Genomic DNA, 22,477 nt, shown 5'->3' on the forward strand with positions numbered 1-22,477 from the left:
CCCCCGTTCCCCCAGTTGTGGATGTGAATGACGAGAGGAGTCTGTGATAGGGCTGCCCTTAGAACAAGCGCAGTCACAGAATCGATCCTCCCGCGTCTGCAGGTGAGGGAGGAGAGCTAGAAGACGCTCTCCCGCAGGTCAAGGTCGTGCGGAGCGGAGTAGGGACCCCCAGGCTCCAGCTGGGGCTGACCAGAATCTCAGCCCGGAGCCACCCAGGGAAGGGGCTTCCGCAGACCCCGGGCTCTTTCTAGTCCTGTTTTTTCCTGCCTTTGAAATGATGGTCGGATTTCAGGGAGGGGCAAACGGCAGCCTCCAGGCCAAACACTAGCCTTACCCATTTTTGTCAAAAAAGTGATAAGGGACCTGGCCACCGCCCCTCACGGACAAATTTCCCTGGGCCACTTTCAGGCCGTCCTGTAGGCCCGCCAGCGCCACCTGCTGTCCGGTCCCTCCTCTGACCTCTCCTCTCGCCCCACCCCCCTCTATCTTCCTTCTCCCCTTCTCTCCTGCTGCATCCTGCTTTCCTGCTGTCCCTACGAGGCATCCTGAGGGAAGCTTCCTGCTAGGTCTGGGGGGCAGCAGGGCAAGCCTGGCTCTCGAGGGACGTGGGTTCCCGGCAGGGCGGACGCGCGGAGGGGCCCCCACCATGAGCCCCTCCCACGGGGCTGTCTCACCTTGCCAGCTGGAAACGCAGCGTGGTTCGCGGGTGGTACATCTCCAGGGCGGCGATGAGGTCAAAGGCCGATGGTGCCAGCATGGTGACCAGGGACACCACCACGCTCACCTGCCAGACAGTGCGTGCCCGCCTGAGTCCCGGCTTCGCGGCCTGCCCTCCCCTCCCTCACACCGGCCTCCTGGTTGGCGGGCACTCCGAGGGCGGCACAGAAAACCTCCCCTAAACCCCCAAACAGCCAGTCAGCTGGTGCCCGGAGGCCCCCGCCGCTTTGTCTTGGGTTTATTCCTGCCGGAAACCATCCGGGATCCCAGAAGCTCCCGCTGGCCGCTGGGATTCAGGAGGAGCGGTCCGGCCCCATCTCCCCACTGCCCTGCCGTCCCGCTCACTGCAGGTGGCAGACGGAGGGACCCCAGCTTTACACACAGGGAAGGGGGCGGGCTGACGGGTGGTGGAATGTTCTTCCTGTGCGTGGAAGAGAGTTATCGAGAGGGTTATGCCTGGCTCTGCTGTGTCTGCTCTTCTGGTAACTGAAAGAGGACGTTTCGCCGGGAACTGGGACGTGCGAGCTGAAGGAAGACGGAATTCCTAGATCGGCCCTTAAGAACCTGACCTATCTGCAGACACACGAGCACGTCCTTACATAAACCACCTAACGGGCATGAAATACAAGGAGGTCAGGGAAACGACGACCTCACGTGGCCTCGGATTCTGAACAACCACCGTACGTTGGGGATAAATAAGCATCATGTCCCCTACACACTTTGCTTTACAAATCCCACGAAGGACGCTCCTTTCCCCCTCCGTGGGGGGCAAGCGGGCCTCCGAGCTCCGTCGGCCTTTCAGATCTTTGCGGGAAAAGTGAGCACAGCCGCCTTATTGCAAATATTAAGAATTGTAAGACTGTTCCCAAATCTCCTCCTCTCGGCCATTTCCCGTCGTGGGGATATTCCCATGAACGAAGGGAAGAGATCTTTTAGCAAACCAACATGGTTTGGGAAGCATTGTTTGTAGTTCCGAAAAGCAGAAACGACCTAAGTGTGCGAGAGCTGGCCCCCGGTCATCTGTGGCATGTGCCGTGGAAACAACACCATAGCAGGTGAAGTCTGTTTCTGGAATTCTGCGAAGGCACCGCGCCAGAACAGCCACGCCATCGGCAAGACCCAAAGGCAAGCCGTGGGACGAGCCGTGAAGGCCACGTTGAACGAGAACCTTCCTGATCGGGACCAGCAAAACCGGTCAGCCAGGGCTTGGGGTCGTCCCTCTGGCTCAAAGCCCTTGCAGTCTGTGCTCTAGGAGCAGAGGACTCAGTCCTTCCAGGGAGACACGTCCAGCTAGCCCACCCGCGACACCACATGGACAGAGAGGGCGGGTGGGTCCCGCGTCCCTCTGGGAGGGCATGTGGGGACGCGGGGCAGGGGCAGGGCGGGTACCTCGTTCTTCTCCCAGAGCGTCAGCTCCTTCCCGGACTGCTCCAGCTTCTGAGAGCGGTCCACCACGAAGTAGATCAGGTAGATGCTCCCCGCGAGCGAGAGCAGCACCAGGATGTTGGCGACGACCCTCAGGCAGATGGTCACCGCCCTGCGGGGACAGGCAACGGGAGGACGGGTCCGCCGGGCTGCGCTCAGGACCCCGAGACGCACGGACGCCAGGTAGCGACAGGACACCCCCGCTACGGTCGCGGGAATCCTGGGCCCCCGCCGGTCCGCGCTTTAACCTACTACCCCCTCCTCTACCCGGGTCCAAACCCATTTCCTCAGGGAGCCGGGCCACTTAAAATCTGAGCAGCTACCACAGGCCGGACTTTAAGCTGGCGCCATGAGCCTGCCACCGTGCCCAGATGCACGCGGCGGCGGGGGCTGCGGTAGCAGTCTCGGCTACAGGACAGGCCCGCGGGACACGAGCGCGTCAGAGCTGTGGTCCAGACGAGTGAGCTCCTGAGCTGGAATGGGGGCTTGCCCTGTCCTTCCTCATGCTGGGGAAATCTCACGGATGCCAACTGTGACCTTTAGGACATCTGACATGGGGTTTCCCCCCAAGCAGAGCCTCAGGCAATGGCCCGAGTGCAAGTACTGTATTTGGGACACGATCCCAGAAGGTCTAGGGGCAGATGGGGGGAAAAGCATCCGGACAAGGGTGTGTGGTGGACACAGCCCCAGCTGGAGGCAACGGCAGGGCCTTCCGAGGGGCTGACAGCTTCATCTCCGCTGGAGAAGAAGAAGAGAAGCAGGGAGGCTTTGGTCATCTCTCCCGTCCCTCTGGTCAAGGGCGCCTCCCTCAGCACGAACCCCCGCATTGCCCCCGGCCGCCCTGATTTGCATGTGTGCACACTGACGGGTCTGATGGGAGTTTGGTGGGTGTCCTGGGGCAGCAGGTACCAGCCAGGGGTGCCGGGGACCTGTGCGTGCCCCCCCCCCCCCCCCCCACCGCACTGGCAGCAGGGACTAGAGAAACAGGTGTGGCCAGGAGGGTCTGAAGGGCACAGGAGAGACGTACCATCCTGCCTGCAGAGCCCAAGTCTACCCTCTGGGTGACCTTGGGCTGGTTGTGACTTCTCTCTGCGTGACTCTTGGGCCTTTCTGTGTTCAAGGAGGAAGCTCACTCCCAAATGAAGAGAGAAGCATGACCTGGTCTCTCTGGGGAGAGTTTTACATAAAGAATCGGAGCCCGGAGATGGGAATTCGGAGCGACAGCAAGGCCCATTAATACCAGGCCGGGGCTTCCTCACTCCCTCCTGTTCCCAACCACGCTGCCATTTGTAGGGTCAGGCAGGTCATGCACTTGGATCCCCGTTTCCCTTCCGCCCCCTGAGAAGCATGGCTGGGGCCCCGTCCTCATTTCACAGGGGAGGAAGTGGGGCCTGGAAAGTCCAGGGGACTTTTCCAGGTCATGGAAGCTAACGATCAAGGGGGGCCTGGAGCCCCTCATCCGTGTCCCTATGGAGAGTCCTTTCCATCCCCACACCCTGCTTCCTCACGGCCCCCTCGCCCCATGTCCACTGTCTTGCGCCGTCAGGTTCCGCGTCACAGGAACTGATCAAGAAGCAGTGAGGACATCGAAGGGCAGACACGGCCATCCAGTGAGGACAGGTCACCGTCCCTTCCAGGGAACGGCCCTTCCCTGTCATCGACTCTCTTGTGGGAGGGACTCGCCTCACGAAGGCCGTCCTCAAATCCCGGAGCAGAGCTCAGATCGGAGACATCACCTTGGAAGGCTTGTCAGCAAGAACTGGATGCTACTTGTGTCTTATGCGCTCAGGGATCTCTTGCTAAATAAAGTACTTTTGCTTAATTTAGCAACCTAGAAATTGGCCCCCCAAATAGCTCTTTTATCATCTAAGTGAAAGAAGTCGGTCAGCTTCCGAACTCTCACCCTGTCCTCCAGGGTGAGATGGACGGGGGGAGGAGCCAGTCCCGAGTACCGCTATCTAGCCTTTACCGGCTTCCCACGCATCTCCTTACTAGAAGGATCGATTTAAGGAGAAAGAAAGCTGCCCGACCATGTGCGGAATGAGACGGAGATCATCTGGTAAGTTTTACACGGAACTGAAATCGCGCGTCAGTGAACGAAGGGGGGAGGGGGTGTCCATACGTACAGGTTTTTGCTTTTCTTCTTCTCCTGTTCTTCCAGGATCGCCTCCTTTAAGAAAGACACAACCGAATTCAACACTCGGCCTTGCCGTTCACCTAGTGCACGGTAAGACATGATTTATTACTTTTAATTGAGATTTTTATTGACATCAGTGTTTTGTCTAACGATAAGAGGATGGAGAAGAAAGGGCACATCGTTTATATAAGTGAAATAATCTAGATTTTTTTTCCCTCAAAGGGGCAACATTTAGCAGTCCGTGCTGCTCAGGAGAACCACGTTCCCAGTGCATCTGGTGACCTCGTCCTCAGAGTTAAAGGTAAAGCTCACGACCCCGGCACGTTACACGTGTGATTCTCCCACGAGTTACCTGCAATATGGTCCCAACCCATTATGCAAAGCGTCAAAAATACACCAATTGAGGGGCGCCTGGGTGGCTCAGTGGTTTAAGCCTCTGCCTTCGGCTCAGGTCATGATCTCAGGGTCCTGGGATCGAGCCCCACATCGGGCTCTCTGCTCAGTGGGGAGCCTGTTCCTCTCTCTCTCTCTCTGCCTGCCTCTCTGCCTACTTGTGACCTCTCTCTGTCAAATAAATAAGTAAAATATTTAAAAAAAATACACCAATTGAAATTTTAGGGGGGTGGAGTGAAAAAATTAAAAGAAGGAGTTTTTCAACGTTTCCGCCTGTGCTCCATGGGATTGGTGGTGTCCTGCCCGGGGAGCACGGCGGGGAGGACCTCTGGCACCTACAGCGGCCCCGTGGCTCCATGGTAAAGGCCACGGTTGTGGGGGCAGGAGCCTTGACATCCCCGGCCCACCCCAGTGCCCACTCACCCTGATGCTGTTCACGACAGCGGCGGTCTTGCTCTCAGCGGCCTCTGGGTTGCCGATGAGGTAATCCCAGGCACAGAACACCCGCCAGCAGAAGGTGTAGTCCTCATTGGAGGCACTGGCCAGGCTGGTGCGGGAGTTCTTGGCCATCCTGCGAGAGAGGGGCCCGGCCGGGCGCATGGGAGCAGGGTCAGGCTGGGTCCTGTCCTCCCGGGGCTGCCCCCCGTCCTCGCAAGGCCCTGGTATGAAGGATACCGAGTGGGCTGGGTTCAGCCCGCCTTGTGGGGAAACGGCACTGGGCGGTTGTAGGGTGAGCGCGTTTGACAAGCAGCCTTGCTGCCATGGTGGTCAGGAGGTCCCCGAGGTGTGTGCGCCCGGGGTGAGGGGAGGCAGCCCATCTCATCTCCGTGCAGCCTGGTCGTGAAATCAAACACTTCTTAGAGCTGAACCGGCCTTCCTGGAGGCCCTGCCTGTGGAGGGGCAGCGACCCCACCTCAGGGCACCAGTTGGGTCCCTCCAGCCCACGGTGTTGTTCGGATGCACCAGAAGGCAGGGCTCTGCGCCCCCCTCGGGTGGAAGCTCCTCCCCGGTTATCCTCTCCCTCCGTAGTTCTTTGTCCTGAGCTTGCCTCCATCTGTCCCTAAACTGTAACAGTAGCAAAGGGCCTGTCTTGCAGGTAGGGTCTTCAGACAGCCCCCTCTTCTCCCAGAAGCTAAGCGGGAAAGCTTCTTGTGAACCAAGGGTCCCCAGGACCCCATGTACCTCCCCAGAATTTTGTGGTTTGATGGTGATGACGAGCTAATAGTCTTTTTTTACCCCAAGCACTTGTATGTGCACTGGGCTAAGATGCCCCACGGGGCAGGTGATGGAGACACACTGGGACGCAGGAGGCAGACAGAAGCAGCAGGTGAAACAGGCAGGGAGGGGTGGGTTCCCCCAGCTCAGAGCCTGCCCATCTGTGCACTTAACCAGCTTTAACACAGAAGCCCAGAACGGGAGCCCCGGCGGGAAACCGGGCCGTCTTCGGAGCCAACCTGCCCATTTTACGAACAAGGCCCAGAGAGGCGACAGGAGTTGCCTTAGGTCTCGTGGTGGGGATGGTGCCTGACCCCTGGCCCCCAGCCTCTCTGTTTTCCTTCCGCTGTGCCACCTCTCGGTGAGAAACTGGCTGTGCAAACCCCTTCATGGCACGGATGAGCCTGGCCTTTGCAGGGCGTGTAGACAGGTTGCAGGGAAACTTCCAGTCAAGGACCACATTCTGCTTTCTGCAGCCTCTGGGCACTGAGACCACGTTGCTCCTGTCTCTGTGAGCACGGTTACTGAATCGCCTGAAATTACGTTAGCTGCTAAGCCCACGTGATCCTTGTCTCTCCAGACCCGACCCAGAACCTGGCACAAAGCAGTGAACGTTGGGTCCGTGTTGGTTAAAACGAACATATCGCTTTTAGCCTCAGTCTTCTCATCTGCAAAATGGGTGCAGCTATGGCTGACCCGTACACGTTACGGACCAGATTGCAATCATTCATACCATCCCTGGCATATGGAGGGAAGCAGAGTAGCCGTACTTTCTCAAGAGGATGATGAAGCTGTAAGCAAACACGGCCATCCCCACCAGGAAGTAGGCCAGGGGCAGCCGGTAACCAGCCCTTCCGATCCTTCGCTCCCTGCCGTAGTAGCCGTAGAAGAGCACGGAGTACTGCAGGTAACCCTGCCGAGAGAGCGCCGGCGTCAGCTCCCACCCCGGACCCCAGAACTTGGCCGCCCGGTCAGCCCTCCCTCAAGACTAGAGCGCGGCCAAGCCTTAGCCTCACCCCCAGGGACCAGACGGTGTCCAGGTCCTGTGCAGATGCCATGTGCTCCTTGGGGATGGTCTTGCTGGCCGTGCTCCCGAAGGGCTGGCCTGCGATGAGCTGGTAGAGAAAACAGGATGTCTTGTGATCCTCGGGGACAGGGAGGGGACCAGAAGAAAAGGGGTGGCCGATCCCCAGATCCCCATGGCCTGAGAAGGCCCTGCATGGCCAAGGTCGCCAGCGGCTGCCTTTCTGCGAGATTGTCACTGAGGGAACAGTCATCCTGCGTGGGCCAAGCTTCCTGCTTGATCAGCCCACCTGGGTCACTGGGTTTCTGCACGGGAAATAGCCCCATTTACTTCATGAGGACGAAGCTTAGTTGAGAAGCGGCTTTCGTGTTATCACGGTGCCGGTGAGCCGGCCCGGATGCCAAACTCAGCCTGTCCCCTCCTCTTATGTGGCCCAAGAGCTAAGAATCGTTTTTGCATTTTTAATGGGTTGGAACAAAAAATCAAAAGCAGAAGCATACATCGGGACACTTAGGAATGATGTGACCGTCAAACCTGTGTCCGTAAATATCCATAAATAAAATTCGATGGGAACACAGACACCGTCATGAGCTCGTGTATCATGTTTCACGCCACATGGGGGACAGCACGGGTGGGACCCAAAGCCTCCCCTGTTTGCTACCCGGCCCTTCACGGAAGAGGTCGGCTGTGCCCTGCTTGAACGCACGGGTCATCCTTCCCACGAGGATGAAGGGGGCCATCGCTTTACGAGGCTGCACGCCTGTCTCCCGTTTTGAACGAAAGGCCCTCCTTATTTCCCCCCACTCGTTCTTACCTCTGGAATGACAATAAAAGCACCTGTCATTATCGTCAGCACAATATTAATTCCGAACAGCCATCTGAGGAATATGAAGTACGAGGCAACACCAGAGCCAAAATGACCTAAAATAAAAAGAAAGGCCGGACGATAAAACAGTGAAACACGGCAACAACAGAATGAGCAGTACAAAATCTGCACAAAGTTCTCTGTACAGCAGACCTGCAATCCATTGTGTATCAGGACAAAGACGAACGCCGTGAATGTACCAATCGGGGTGATCCCCCCAAATAGTCATTTATAGGGGGTCGAGATGTTTATGAGGCTTTCCACGTATCAGCACATAAAAGCCCCTAATTTAATCATTTCCCTTATGACACAGTCATCTAAAATACTTGTCAAATTCACATTTCGCTTTTGTTCAGAAGAATCAGCATCTTTTGAGAACTGGATATGTGTTTTTTTCATTTTGTGTACCTTTGAGAATTTCAAGGATTTCTTTTGGAATTACTTTGTCTTAATTTTTTTACTTGGAAATAGAGCAACTTGCTAGGTGTTAACATTAGGGGAAACTGGGGGAAGGAATCACAGGGACTTTACAACTTTTCTGTATAGCTAAACTTTTCTATATATCTATTTTATTCTAAAACAAACAAAGTGTATTCGAGACCAAATTTGTACTAAGAAACTAAGGGAGCCTAGAGATTAGACGAGGATGTGGGTGATTTGTACCATCCTTAGAAAAAGAAACCTTTTGAATTTTTACTTCAAATTCGGCTTAGGTTTGTCATAATAACTAGAAAAATGCAAAGCGTCACAAAGAAAACAAAAAAATTACTTATTCTGAGCCCACTAACTTAAAATCACTACTAGAATGAGTTTCTAGTAAACTTTTAGTGTGCCCCTCCCCATTCTTATTCTGTATGTATAGATTTTTGGTATAAAGTCGGCATCTCTCTACGATATGTATCTTGAGTTTTTAATGTATTGTAAGTGTTTTCTCATGTAAAAAACATTCTATAAAATAAATCTTATTGTTTCTTCAACTGAATTTTCCATAATTTTTTTGAACTGCTCCCACTACTTGAGACTTAAGCCTCTAACTTTTCACTAGGTAGGGGATTCACTAGGGTAAATAAATCTGCAATAAATAATTTCCCTCCAAGGGCAGGTTTCCTGGAAGCAGAGACTAAGGTAGGGACCCAGCTCAAGTGACACTCTGAGGAAGTGCTCTCTGGAGAAAGGGAGAGGGGAGGGAGGCAGGAGGGAGGAAGGGGCAGGGCAGGTGCAGGGGGAGAGGTGAAGGGTCAGGGCGGGTACAAGGATGTGGTCTCTGCTGGGACCTGGTTTCACCAGATCCCATGGGGAATCCTGGAAGGCAAATTGCATTAACAGTTGGTCCACCTTGCAGGAGGAACCCAACTTGACTCCCCCTTGCTCAGGCTCTCCCTCCCTCTAGGCCCTCCCTCGGGGTCCCCCACCCCGGAGGCGGGGCAGGTGATGTGTGCCCAGCCCAGCGGCTGGAACAGTGCAGACCCAGGACCGTTCTCCAGGAAAGGGGACAGCGGTGAGTCACAGCATCGACACCCAGAGCAGCTGAGAACAGCCAGACCAGCCAAGAAATCTGGGTGGGGCACCCACTTGGTCCTGGCGCGCTGCTTTTGCTGTGGCTCTCCTCTCTCTGGTTGTTAGGGAGTGGGAGGGTTTCATCAAAGAGCACAAATATTATGAAGGCTTTGGTTACAAATTGTACCTTTCCCCTAGAAATGCCCGTTCCCATTTGCATTCCCACCCACTGTGTAGGAAAAAAAAAAACTGCTGACTTCCACTGAAATGCTGAAGATTGTGTTCTCTCCGTTTGTGGGCTTTTAGCTTTGTTGTTCTAGGTACGCACGATTTCTTCTAGAGGTAACTAAACACAGTGCTGCTTTCCTTGGGGATGTCCTCCTCTCCTCTCACAGTCAGACTCTGTGGTTTCCTGTAATCCTAGAGCAGCTCCTATCTCCTATGTAACAGCTCCCAGAACCTCACGGTGAAGGGTTTCACTCCAACAGAGAAACCACCTGTTCCGGAACCATCTATGATGCGATGCTCCACTTTCCACGGCTCTAGGGTTCACAATGTATTTGAACATTTCGGTTATGCAAGCTCGTTTGCGTTTTTCTTTTTAAGAAGGTTTTTTCTAGCTGGGTCTTTGGGATGGGCTTCTGTGTACATCTCAACCGTCATTTCACTGATGAAAAAAAAATTACGTGAGATTTCTCCTGGAATTGCATGAAACTTACAAACTGAGAGAACCCACATCTTCAAATCTTACGTCCTCCTGTGTCTCTTCACGAGGTTTTTTAAACACCCCGTCGCCCAGTTTTCCGGTTTTTCTTCACTGTAGACTCACCGTTGGGTTTATCCCTGGCCTCGTTCGCTGTGTGTTAAGTGTGAATGTGCTGTGTATACACGTTATGAACGTGACTCACTTATTTTTCAGAACATGCTCTCGGAGCTGTCCCTATTGCGTCTGAGAAAACACGGAGTGCTGCGGGTTTGCTTGGCCGAGCCTCTCATAAGACCCTCTCACTCTCCTGCGGTTTCTCAGCTGATGCTTCGGGGTCCGCGCTGGGTCTGACTTCGGAAGGAAAGGCCAGGACAGCAGAGCCGCAGGGATGTGGGGCCGCTGCCGTCCCGGAGGCGGCGGTGGGACACATGTCTTCCATCCCCCCCGTCCCACGTCCAGTCCCACTCCACATCATGTACGCGTGGCCCCCGTGGCACCTTGCGGGGACCGGGATGCCCGGCCCCTCCTTCGCAGGCCGCGGGCACCACATCCCCAAACACTCCTCCGAGCACCCACACTTACTCTCAATTTTCTTTATCCTCATTTCCCAGGGAATGAAGATGACCATGAAGTTACCGGCCAGACGTGCAAACTTGCGCCAGAGCTGAAAAGGAGAGAGCAGGGTTAGAGACCTTCACAGCTGTCAACGCGGCAATGACCCTGGGATGCTAGGGTCCCGAGTGGAGCCCGGGCTCCCAGACACACTGTCTGATGCCTTTAATCACAGCTCTGCAGGACTCTGGGCAATACGAGGGCCCAAGCAGCCTCCTCGTCTCCTCTGTGAAGGAGGCTCCTGCTTCAGGCTCTGAGCTGTGCTGTCTGTACTGAGGCACTCATGCTCCAGGGTCACACCCGCCTTATTCCTTCTGTTCCTGCTCTGGGCACTAAAACAAGTGCCTGAAATTACTTGAGGAATAATGTCCAAATGCACCCATCTGACCCCACTCTGGGAGTGGGGTCCAGGAATCCACGTGGCCAGCAAACTCTCCGCGGGATCACAGTGCCTTGTTTTGGGGACAAGGAGTCTAGAACAGTCCCTGAAGGTGAGCCCCTCGTGTGCCTCCCGTCCTGTGACTGTATCTGTCTCCCACCCTCTCTCCTGGCCCCTGCTGCCTGCGGCGAGATCTGGAAATCCGTCTTGTGTGTTTAAGATGCATTTGCCAAGAGTTCAAAATCCTTAATTTTCTTTCTTTTTCCTCCAAGGAGAATAAAGCAGAATGTGTCCTCACTGGGTCGGCTCCCCACACTATTGGCAGGCTGCTCGTTTTTAACACACAAACAATCTGGGTTTGTGTCGAAAGCAAATGATCTCATTGCCGAAAGAAGGCTCGCAAATGTGATTACAGCATTCTGAACCCAGAGACGGCGCGTGGTCCTGAGGCAGACACGCGTGATCCTGTCCTTAGGGAATGTGTCTGCTCCGGCCGGAGCGGCTGCTTGTAAATGAGAAGCTGTTGGAGTTTTATCAGACGGCGCAACTGCTCGTCCTCCGTGCCGGGTTCCAGACCCAGCTCAGACCTAGCCACGCCCGTGGTGGTTTCACGCGGCTTCTCTGGAGAGAGGACTAGATCCTTCTCCCTATAACTCCCCCAATCGACAACCCTGTCACGTTGGTCACAGCCTGCCTCGTGTCGCCTTGGGATTTTCCCCGTGGCGCACACGCTGTGATGCAGGGGAACACCGAAGCTCTTGCTCTTTCATGCCCTGTAGCACAAAGAGGCGGGGGCTCAGACACCCGTGGGGGGCGGGGTGGCGTTGGAGAGCTCTGAGTCTCTGGCCCACTGCGAATGACCTCCCGGAGTATCAGGGGCCCTGGGTGGGGGCCCCACACCCGAGTTCCAGCTCCACTCCACAGCTATCCTACTGTGCAAAAAGGGGTTTTCTTTCTTTAGGATTCAATTTCCTCTTCTGCATGAGAAGCAGGATTCCATCAGAGGTAGGCAGAGCTCCTCTTTCAATTTAAATTTTGGTTAAATCTCAATGAGAATGTCAATGCCTGAGCAGCAGAGCAACTTTTGGAGGTAAGAGATGCAAAACCTCCTCCCCCTCCTTTGGGGCTCATGCAGGAAGTTGGGGGCCCCCGACTCAGCTCCCAGGGCCCCAAACCCCCAACACTCACGCTGGTGAAGCAAGCCTGCACTAGCTTCCTACAGGCTTCCTAGAAGTAGGTGAGAATGAAAAACGTGATTCGTTGATGGCAAGACTCAGTAAGGCAGGGAAAACACACTTCTCTGCTGTTTGCCCCGCATCTCCAGGGAAAGCCCTGGAACTCTGAAATGATTTGAGATTTTAACAGCAGCCAAAGACAAAACGAAAGCTGGGCTTGGAGGAAATAGGTCTTAATTGTGGGCCTGGGCTACTGGGTATCAGAAAGAATAAGCTTGTTCTTTCCCTTTTGGAACGGCCTGTACGTTTGCGTGGAATAAAGATGCTCTAACACACGTACTACAGTTTGTGAAAAACGAGTTCATTCAGCGCATGTACCGAGCACCTGCGTTGTTTCTGGTACCGCGGATGCAAGCGGACAAGACAGATAGGAGTCAGCTGATGCACACCTTACGTCCAGGTAGAGGGAAGGAAGCAACGGTTGAGTCGGTGCCACAGGGGGACATGGTCCATCAGGAGGAGGAAAAGCTCTTCTAGACAAGGGGATCAGGAGAGGTCCATCTGGGGAGGTCACATGTGAGCTAAGGCTTGAATGAAAAGGAATTGATGTTTCAAAGAAGAATAAGTTGGTAGAGAAGCTGTCCAGGAGGGCAGGGCAGCCCAGTAACATCTGCGAGTTAGCACGTGCTGGGCGTTTCACAATAGAGGATGGAGGAGGGGGGAGGGGGTGAGATCCAAGAGGTAAGCAATGGCCAGATCAGGTGGGTGCTGGGAAGGACTTAGATTTAATTCTTAGGGTGATGAAAGCGTATCTATGTAATTGTGTACTTGTCTGTGTATCTATCTGTGTATCCATGTGTCCATGTATCTGTCTGTGTTTGTACCTGTGTATCTCTCTCTCATCTACCATTGTTTTAAGTAAGGGCTGGCGTGAGCAGGTCATTGTTCCAGCTGCCGTGCTCCTGTGTGGAAGAGCCTGGACAGCAGGAGATGGTACGTGGAAGCCGGGGGACCTTCCAGGAGCTCACAGAGTCTATATACCATCATGGGCAGGTGCCCAATCGCATCGGGAAGGCTCTTGGGAGTGGTGACCTCCTTCATTGGTATCGTGTGAGACACAAGGACACGGACTACTAGAACCGGAAGGAAACTTGAGAATCAAACATGAAAGCCAAAGTCAGAATAGGGAACCAACGACAGAGGGACCTGGGTGTCCTGACTCATGCCGGTGTGACTCCTCCGAGCCCAGTGGTCCCACACACTCACACCTGGTGTCCTTCAGAAGCACAGACACGTGCTGGTGCCGAAGGGAGACCGTCCCTAAGGAGTAGGAGCCGAGTGCGTACCCACGTGAACGGGGGGGATGCGGGCTGGAAACCTGGGAGGGCTCCCCAGGATGCCTTGTGTGGCCGCTCTGAGTGGGGACGGGGATCTCCGTGCTGGGAGTCATGGGGAAAGGGGACCTCACAAAAGTTCTTATTTGGAAAATAGTTAACCGTCTTCGGGGTATAAACCGAGGACGATAAACAGACGGGCTGAAGGCAGTACGCTGCTGGCTAGACGCCTTCGGCTTTCTCTACCCGGCAGCGGGGGCAGATGCTGGTCCCCGGCGGTTCATATAAAAATATCAGCATTCCCGGTGTAAAACAAGGTGGAGGAGCGCAGTTCTGAACGTGGGGCGGGGAGGAACACAGTGTGAAGACACCGTCTCACTGTGACTAGAAGTGGCAGTAACTTTCCCTCTGATAGACAACAGTTCGTCTGAACCCAACGGGAGGACCTTCCAGTTTTCCCACAGCATTTCATGTTACGTAGGGAAATAAGGAGGGAGCACATAGGCTAATGATTCAAAAGATAATTTTGTTTTCTGTAATTTACCCGTAAGCCCCATCGCCGTGGGACAGGCGGGAGCAGTCACGGGTGTTCTTGGTCCTAGGACTAGATTCGAGTTTTTAGGCAGGTCTGCGAAAAGTGAGGGGACAGCCAGGCCAGAACCTCGGGGATCCTTTGAGATTTTATAATTTTTCAGGTATGTAAAATTTGTGGTCAGCTTTAAGGAAAACTTCAGGAAGAACACTTTTTGTTTCAGAGGATCTGAAAAGGACGTCTGTCAGCTTTTGTCTGTTAAAGTATAACAAAGTTTAAAAAAATACCATATCTAGTATTTGAAAGAATATTATGAAAATAATGAACTTGTCATGTATGGCAAGATCAACTATCAAGGGTTGGGGAAATAATTTATTAATATTTATCAAGAGCTGAAAAATGACTTATATTTTTTCTATAGTGATTATAGTTCTGGCAGTTATCCTAGGGGAGAAATTTTAAAAGGTAGGAAAAGGGGGTGCCTGGGTGGCTCAGTCGGTTTAGTGTCTCGACTCTGTTCAGGCCATGACCTCAGGGTTCTGGGATCGAGTCCCACATTGGGCTCCCTGCTCAGTGGAGAGTCTTCTTCTCCCTCTCCCTATGCTTGTGCTCTCTCTCTCAAATAAATAATATCTTAAAAAAAAAAAAGTAAACTGGGGCGCCTGGGTGGCTCAGTGGGTTAAAGCCTCTGCCTTCGGCTCGGGTCATGATCCCAGGATCCTGGGATCGAGCCCCGCATCGGGCTCTCTGCTCCGCGGGGAGCCTGCTTCCTCCTCTCTCTCTCTGCCTGCCTCTCTGCCTGCTTGTGATTTCTCTCTGTCAAATAAATAAACTATTAAAAAAAAAAAAAAGTAAACAGGGGCGCCTGGGTGGCTCAGTGGGTTAAGCCTCTGCCTTCAGCTCAGGTCATGATCTCAGGGTCCTGGGATCGAGCTCCAAGTCAGGCTCCCTGCTCAGTGGGCAGCCTGCTTCTCCCTCTGCCCCTCTCCCCGATCACGGTCTCTCTCCCTCTGCTTGTGCTCTTTCTCTCTCAAATAAATAACTAAAATATATTTTTTAAATAAACAAATAAAAGGTAGGAAAAGCAATATGTGCAAAGATACTCTTTGCAGGGTTAGTAATGATAATGAAAAACCACCAACAACTCCAATATTCAGCAGCAGACAAATAACTAATTAAGTTAATACGCATTTGTCTGTAATGGAAAATGATATGTGTAAACAATACAGAGCAACATGGAAAAATCCTTCTGTTCTGTGTGGGTTAAGTGAAAAAAGAAACAAGAGAAAGGCTCTTGTTACACATCCTCTCCGTGAAAATTATATATTCGGTGGCTGGAATGTGAGATTTAAAAAAAGATACTGGGGCGCCTGGGTGGCTCAGTGGGTTAAGCCTCTGCCTTCAGCTCAGGTCATGATCTCAGGGTCCTGGGATCGAGCCCCGTATCGGGCTCTCTGCTTGGCAGGGAGCCTGCTTCCTCCCCTCTCTGGCTGCTGCTCTGCCTACTTGTAATCTCTCTCTCTCTCTCTCTCTCTCAATCTGTAAAAAAAAAGAAAAAAAATTAAAAAAAGATACTAAGGACATGTTTTTTCCTTGTCTTCTAAACATTTATGAAAATTATTGTAGCGTCTCTCCAAACAGATAACTTCAATATATACTAAAATTTAGCTTTAAGGAACTGAATGGAAAAAATAACAAACACCTTAGCATTGGATTATAAAGTGAGCGGGATATATCCGGAACTTTCTCGTTCCAAGATGTGCCTTACACATGTGGGTAGGGTCCATCAGGACGGATGCTGATCATCTTCTCGAGGGAAGACGCCCTTTCTCGGAGGAGCTCGGCTGCCCCAGGGCCGAGTCCAATCAGTAGGTAACCACATCCGGGACTGAGCTCCAGGTTCTGGGACACGGGGACCTCGCAGCTCGCAGCACTTCTCTACGGCTGCTGTGACAGATGGTGCAACCCGTGTGCAGTGACAGAACAGTGGTTCGCAACTTCCCGACCCCAAGACCACGGGGGTGCCCGTGAACGCAGACTCTCACCTCGGCGCCTGCTGCTTGGTAGCCGCGGGTCCTGGTCAGCCTCCCTTCAAACTTCAGCACAATCTCCTTCGCTCGCCTGAGAGGACAAAAACACGACAGTGAGCACAATCTTATCCTACCCGCTGTTTTGGCTAAATGTGCGAAAGTGCGACGGGAGCGGGCGGCCAAAAGGTGAGGGACAAGAGGCCACGGCAAGGCGAGGCTGTGCAAGTCAGCAAATCGTTCATTTCCTGACCTCCAGCAACCAGAAAGCTCCCTTAAAAAATACTTTCCGAAAAAAAAAATGTAATGGACAAATTCTTAGAAAACGATGAATCGATGATGAATTGAGTTGCAATGAATTTCTTAAAGCCCTGCCCTGATTTTTGTCTGGGAATCAATCATGAGCAGGTGGGGGAAGGGGAGGGGCTCCTGGCAGCAGCACTAGGGGGCATCACCCCTCCCCTTAACCTCAGCAGCCTTCCTCCTGCAGCCTCGCCTCTGGAAGTGAAAGTCAGATCTAGCCTAGGAATCCTGCCTCAAGGAAAGGGTGTTGTCTACACGGAAACAAAGAACCTGATTCAGCATATACCAACTACAAGCACGCTAACTGACCGCTTTGGTGAGCTGATCCTTGAAATGCACTGAATTCACTGGGATGGGGTTAAATCGACACCTACAGGAATAGCAGGATTAGACAATTAATGTCAGCACCAGTGGGAGGGACAGCAGTCAAGGACGCTTAGAGGTGAATGTCACTTTCAAGGCGACCTCCTCGGACACTGAGCTGATGAGACCCTCCTTACGGGTGGCCAGCCCCCCTCCCCTTGAGTATGCTCAGTCTGAAGGGCTTGGTTCTTCAGAGCCCCTCAATCTCGAGTCTGCCCCATTTGTGCGAGGGAGGTCTTAGGTGTGCACCCCAGTAGCCTCTTAGCAATACCCACCACCGCTGAGTCTTTCCCTAAGAGATGCCGAAACCAGCTGACTCCCCTCCCCCGAGTGAGATGTGAGCTCATCAGAGTGCTTGCTGGGTTTTGGGGCGCTGTGCCCTCCCTGCCATCATCCCAGCTCTGCGGCCCCGCCCATGCCCTGGCTTCATCCCAGTCAGAACCAAAATTGCGGGCGGGGGTGAGGGTTGACGCCCTACCCCGCCTGGCAGCTAAAAGGCAGAGGCTTCTACAAGCGGAATAATTTGTTTCATTTCATCGTCTACAATTTTCTTCCTGCAAACATTTTCTGCGCCCTGACTTGGGCCAAGCAGAGCAAGACACAGAGGTACATAGACAGAGTCGCTGCGCGGAAAGAGCCCCTAGCTAATAGGACGAAGGGGTCCAAGGCGACAGTACTTGGGAGAGAGTGGCGGCGGTTAGAGTATGAGCCAGGGTAGGCCTGGACCTGGGGTACCAGGGAGGACGATCTCCCCCAGACCTCCACACCACCCATGTTGACTTAAGGGTCCCGCCCACTTGCTTCCCTGCCAGGGCCATGAACCAGCGCCATGCCGTCCCAGACAGGTGTCTGTCGCTCCAGTCAGCGAGGGCTCCCTGCTTTCCTCAGCACCGGTCCCCCTCCCTGCCTCCCCCCACACCCGCCCCGGTCAGGCTTCAGAGGTCTCCGTGCTTTCCAGACACCTCAGCAAGTCCAATGAGGGAGGCACTGCCCCAGTAGCTTCTCAAGGTGACGAGGGAGGAGACGTGGGGACCAGGGGATGATAAACGGAGGTGCTCAGGGGACAAGCCACCTCTGGGAGCCTGACTGCTGGCCCGGGGAAGCTGGGGGGAGGGGGGCCCTGTCACCCAGGCTGAGCCCCTGGCCAGGCATCAGCCCCGAAGGCCAGGTTTACCCTTTTGATGGGAAAGTTATCATTCATTGTGCTCTGCCTGCAGACTGAAAAGACTCAGTCTCATACTAATAATTAATGATCATCAATTACTAATTAGTAATTACCTATTACTCCTATTAGGCAGTAATCAGGAATCGGCAGGAGCATTTCTGCATGATTCTTAAAAATTCTGGGGGCACCTGGGTGGCTCTCTGGGTTAAAGACTCTGCCTTTGGCTCAGGTCATGATCTTGGGGTCCTGGGATGGAGGCCCGCATCGGGCGCTCTGCTCGGCAGGGAGTCTGCTTCCCACGCCCCCACCGCCTGCCTCTCTGCCTGTCAAATAAATAAAATCTTTTTAAAAATTCTGATACAACACATGACTTTTTTTTTTTTTTTGGTTTTAGGATAAATTGTCCCCATGATTCCTTCGGCTGAGTTCCAGTGTTTCAATAGAATATCGGAGTCAGGGTCAGAAAGCCTGGCTTTACAGCTCAGGGCCGGCTCTCAGAGGCTGTGTGTCCTGGGGTAAGTCACTTCACATCTCTGAGAATCAGTCTTCTATTTGAAATTGCTATCCTCGCTCAAGGGAACAGACACGTGGTGGGGGCCGACACCAGACAGGGAGGGTTAGCCAGAAACTGCTGAGACCGGAAACGACAGGTGCCCTTAGCCATCTGCTGAACCACCGGGGGCCGCTGCGTCTTGCCTGTGGGGGAAGCCGACAAAGCCATGATCTGATGGGAGACAAATGGGAAGCCTAAGGGGCTGTGTGCTCCGCATCGGGAAAGGGGCACTAATGAACTTCTGATCCTGTCTACGTGGGGCACCAGATCAGTGGGGCTGCTGCCTGTCTCTCCAGGAAGGTCCACTTGGCAGGTCAGAGTAGCTCGTTAAGACCACGCAACGAACTCCCTCTGCTGCGACGGGGCATCCGCCCCATCCATCAGGACTCGGGGGCGGGGCGTGACTTCCGTGTATCCCAGACAGTGGGAGCCCTCTCGCCGCTCATCCATTTAACTTCGGACCTCTCCGTGGGTTTCAAACTTCAGTAAGTGAAAGAATCCACCTGAATGTGTGTTAAAAACACGGGCCCCGTCTCTCCCACACTTTCTGATGGGGCAGCTCTCAGGGCCATCAGGGCTTCTGAGTCTTCAACACACACCTGCCTGCCTAACGGGGCACAATTTTTGGAGGCAGGTAGCAGGTGTCTTTCTGCCCATCAACCTCAACTTTAAAGAGAAAGACAGTGGCCGAGAAATTAAGAGAGCGACCCAGCATCGCTCAGCTGAGGACTGCAAGGTGGTGGTCGACTCTGGGCAACCCAGTGGCCACTGCTCAGCTGTTCCCAGTTCTCTCCCGGACTCTGTAGTGTGACTCAGCAGCCAGGTTATCTGGTTTCCCATAGGATCTGGGCCCCCCCAGAGGGAGTAAACACCCAGCAGGGGGAATTACCGTCTGTTTCCATCCCAGATGGAACAAGTTTCCATCCTAGGCTTGTTTGGTTATTTTGTTCGCCTCCAGACACGATGCTAAAATCTAGTGTTTGAAAGGAGGTAGAAAACCACAAATTCCATCAACACACACACACGCACACACACACACACACACACACACACACACCCCAACCCAGACACACGTACACAGACCCTCACAGAGATCCTGGCCACCCTGAGGCCCTTGTGACTTCTGAGTCAGGTCGAGAGCGCCTGCCCGCCACTCTCACGTGGGTCTTTGTGCTCGTGTCCGTGGGCAGGTCAGGGCGGTTGCGCGGGAAGCGTATTTGCAATAATCAGTAACGGCTGCCGTAGTCCTCACCTCAGCGCTCCCAGCTTCTGTCCCATGGTCCAGGGTCTGCAGCGAAGGTTTGCCATGAGGTCCTTCTGGAACTGGATATTCTGGAAGATCTGTTCTGGATCAGTGCTCTCCCCTGCCTCATCAGCATTAAAGCTGTCATCCAAGCTGCTGAATGGATCGGGTATGAAGGAGGAAATCTGATTAGTGCTGTTGCTTCCAGCAAAGATCTTGCCCGGGGCACGTTCAGCATCTCGCTGCCCCAGGGTCGCCTGTGTGCGGTTTGCACGTGTCAGGGGACAGGGACCCAGCGAGGCAGAGGGAGAGTTTGGCAATCTCGGGCAACCCCGGAAGGACACTCATTGGAGTTTGTCGCTTGGATGGGTCGATGAAAGAAAATGGTTTCCCTGGAGGAAAGGTGTCATCAGAGGACACCACAGAAGGAGACACGGGAGTACTTATGAACCATTCCTGAGCAGCCGCATCTCGGATGGGCAATCTCTATATCAGGCCGATTGAGATCATCCGCTCATTTCAGAGACCGGGCTCCTCCTGTCCCCCAGCTCTGGGGGCCAAGGAAACCAAAGCCATGCACTGCCCCCCAGAGACCCTCCCTGCGTGCCCAGTTGCATTCTCGCCAACGGAGACAGTGGAGGCAGAACGGGCAGCAGCGTCTAGAAACAAGAATGCGGCCGAGCAGGTTTACGTGGCAGATGCTACGAGGCGAGAGTCATGGGTAGGGGCACCGTTTTCCACACGTAGACGCATCTATGCCCGGGAACAATTCACGCGCTAACCCGAAGACGGCTGGTCAGCACGAGGGGAGTGTTGTGCTCTTTGCTCCACAAGTGAGACGAGATCGTTCCTTTCCCTTTCCCGGATTCGGACGGTTTTTACTTACTCATAGGAGAATTTTCTCTAGTCTCTCCAAGTTAGTGGAGGTTTTAATATACCTTTGTAAATATCCAACGGATTCAAACAGCACCCCCCCCCCCCACCTTCCTAGCCTGAAGCCCTCTCCAACAGACACCTTATTTACTCTGACGGATGGATTGCTGGCTCTCCCGTGACCTTGCCGACCGAGTCAACAGAGAGGAAACGGATGGAGCACGCATGCCCGTGGGCTTGGCCAGGCTGGGGTAGCTTGGATTCGGGTCCCTCAGTCAATGAGCAGGTGGCCAGCCCCGCGGTACAAAAACCGGGAGAAGGGAGTTTCTGGGTCCATTCTGAAGGTGAAGGGAGTGGGTTGGGTGCTCTGTCCTCTGGGCAGATGCAGCAAGGCTCTGGGGACTCAGGCCCCCCTTCCTCCACACACCTGTTTCCTCGGAGGCTGAGGGCAGGGACCCACTCACCTGAGCAACAGGGACTCCTGGTACGAGTAGTGCTGGCCGGTGTTCCTCCGGCCTCGGTGGCGCGGACATGCCTTGGAGGGTTTCATGGGGGTTGACCTGCTGCCAGTGACCTCTGGGGCCGGCCTCAGGGGTCTGCTCCCGCCACGGAGGAGGCTTCTGCTCGGGAGCTGCTCGGTGCTGTTCTCGCCGGTTCTCAGGAGCAGGAGTGCGCGTCTGCAGCGAGTCCCCTGGCAAGGAGGCCCGTGTGCATATGTAATGCTAAGTGGCCTCGGCAGCCCAGATTGGCTGGAGTCTGGGCAGACGAAGGCGGGAGGCTTGGCCAGGCTGAGCAGCGAGGGACCACTAGGTGCTGCCCAGATCCTCACATCTGTGACCCTCGCACCCTGCGGGGGCTCTGCGCTTTGCCAACTGCCTTTCCTCTCTTCCCGTGACTGGTGCTCACGAAATAGAACGCAGGCACAGATTTTGTTCTTTGCTCTCTCGTGTTTACCACTCAAGAAAGAGGCTTGCAGTAAGAATCTTGCCTGTGCTCGCACGGCAAAGTCCAAGAGAGGACTTAAATTTTTTCTCAGCTTTCTTTTTCTGCTTGGACAGAAGCCAAATCCCCCCGCCAAGGTTGCACCTCGCCTCCTCCCAGCCTGGATACAGGGGTGGCTGACCTGCCCCCTCTGCTTTATTCCTATCTATTCACTCCCCCCCAACATCATTTATAAGCGTATTTCAGAAATAAGGACACGCCCCCCAACTATTTCAGCATGATATTAACAAGAATCAAAGTAACATTTTCTTACAGTTTACATTTTCTAAGTGTGGCCACGTTAATCAGCAGGATAATCCTACGAGGCGTGGGGTGAGGAGGTTTAAGAGGCCCCTGGAGTTTCACAGTAAGAAGGCAAGAGCTGGAGAGAGCAGATGCTCATGCCGGAGTTCTGAAAACAGCTGGATCCGCGGCTGCTGTGAGAGGGGTACCCAGCGCAGGCTGGTCCCTGGGGACACAGCTTTCCTAGGTAGAAAGGGACCCAGTCCCCTTCCACCCACACGTTCCCCTCTCCAGTCATTCACTGGGATTCTCCACCGAAACATTTATCCCCAAATCCAGGATTTTCCCACCGTTTCACGATATAAAACCCTATTTTCTGATTAACACACAAAGCGGCCTGTTTGCAGTTTGTACTCACTGAACAGGAAGGCACAGGACTGGGACAGAAAGGTCCGTTTCTGCTGAGCAGCCCGCCTTGCGCCCTAGAGACTCAGCATGCAGGGTCGGTGTGGGGGTGGGGGAGGAGGGAGAAATGAGCAGGAGGGGGTCACTCAAAGGGGCGAGAGAAAGAGACACATCCTGGGCAGCTCTCCTAAGGGGTTGAGGCATCTGCTTTCTCCCCTGTAGGGATTCCTCCATTGACTCATTAGCAAATCAATTAGATAGTCCTTTTTTTTTTTCTTTTAATGTAGATGGCTCTTAAAAGTCTGCACCC

General features: G+C 53.8%; 1 protein-coding gene across 1 annotated transcript in view; it reads right to left on the minus strand.

Moving 5' to 3' along the window:
* TMC3 (transmembrane channel like 3) overlaps positions 1 to 21,088 on the minus strand; it is a 36,128-nt gene extending 15,040 nt beyond the window's left edge. Inside the window, exons 1-11 of the mRNA XM_046009213.1 lie at positions 21,003 to 21,088; positions 19,675 to 19,821; positions 16,057 to 16,132; positions 10,562 to 10,643; positions 7,726 to 7,832; positions 6,904 to 7,002; positions 6,658 to 6,800; positions 5,096 to 5,243; positions 4,269 to 4,312; positions 2,107 to 2,254; positions 675 to 784 (exon numbers count right to left, since the gene is read on the minus strand). Coding sequence (XP_045865169.1) covers positions 675 to 784; positions 2,107 to 2,254; positions 4,269 to 4,312; positions 5,096 to 5,243; positions 6,658 to 6,800; positions 6,904 to 7,002; positions 7,726 to 7,832; positions 10,562 to 10,643; positions 16,057 to 16,132; positions 19,675 to 19,821; positions 21,003 to 21,088 — 1,190 coding nt within the window. The remainder of the gene's footprint in view (positions 1 to 674; positions 785 to 2,106; positions 2,255 to 4,268; positions 4,313 to 5,095; positions 5,244 to 6,657; positions 6,801 to 6,903; positions 7,003 to 7,725; positions 7,833 to 10,561; positions 10,644 to 16,056; positions 16,133 to 19,674; positions 19,822 to 21,002) is intronic.
* Positions 21,089 to 22,477: the final 1,389 nt, after the last annotated feature.

This window comes from Meles meles, chromosome 6, assembly GCF_922984935.1.
Source record: "Meles meles chromosome 6, mMelMel3.1 paternal haplotype, whole genome shotgun sequence".
Lineage (NCBI taxonomy): Eukaryota > Metazoa > Chordata > Mammalia > Carnivora > Mustelidae > Meles > Meles meles.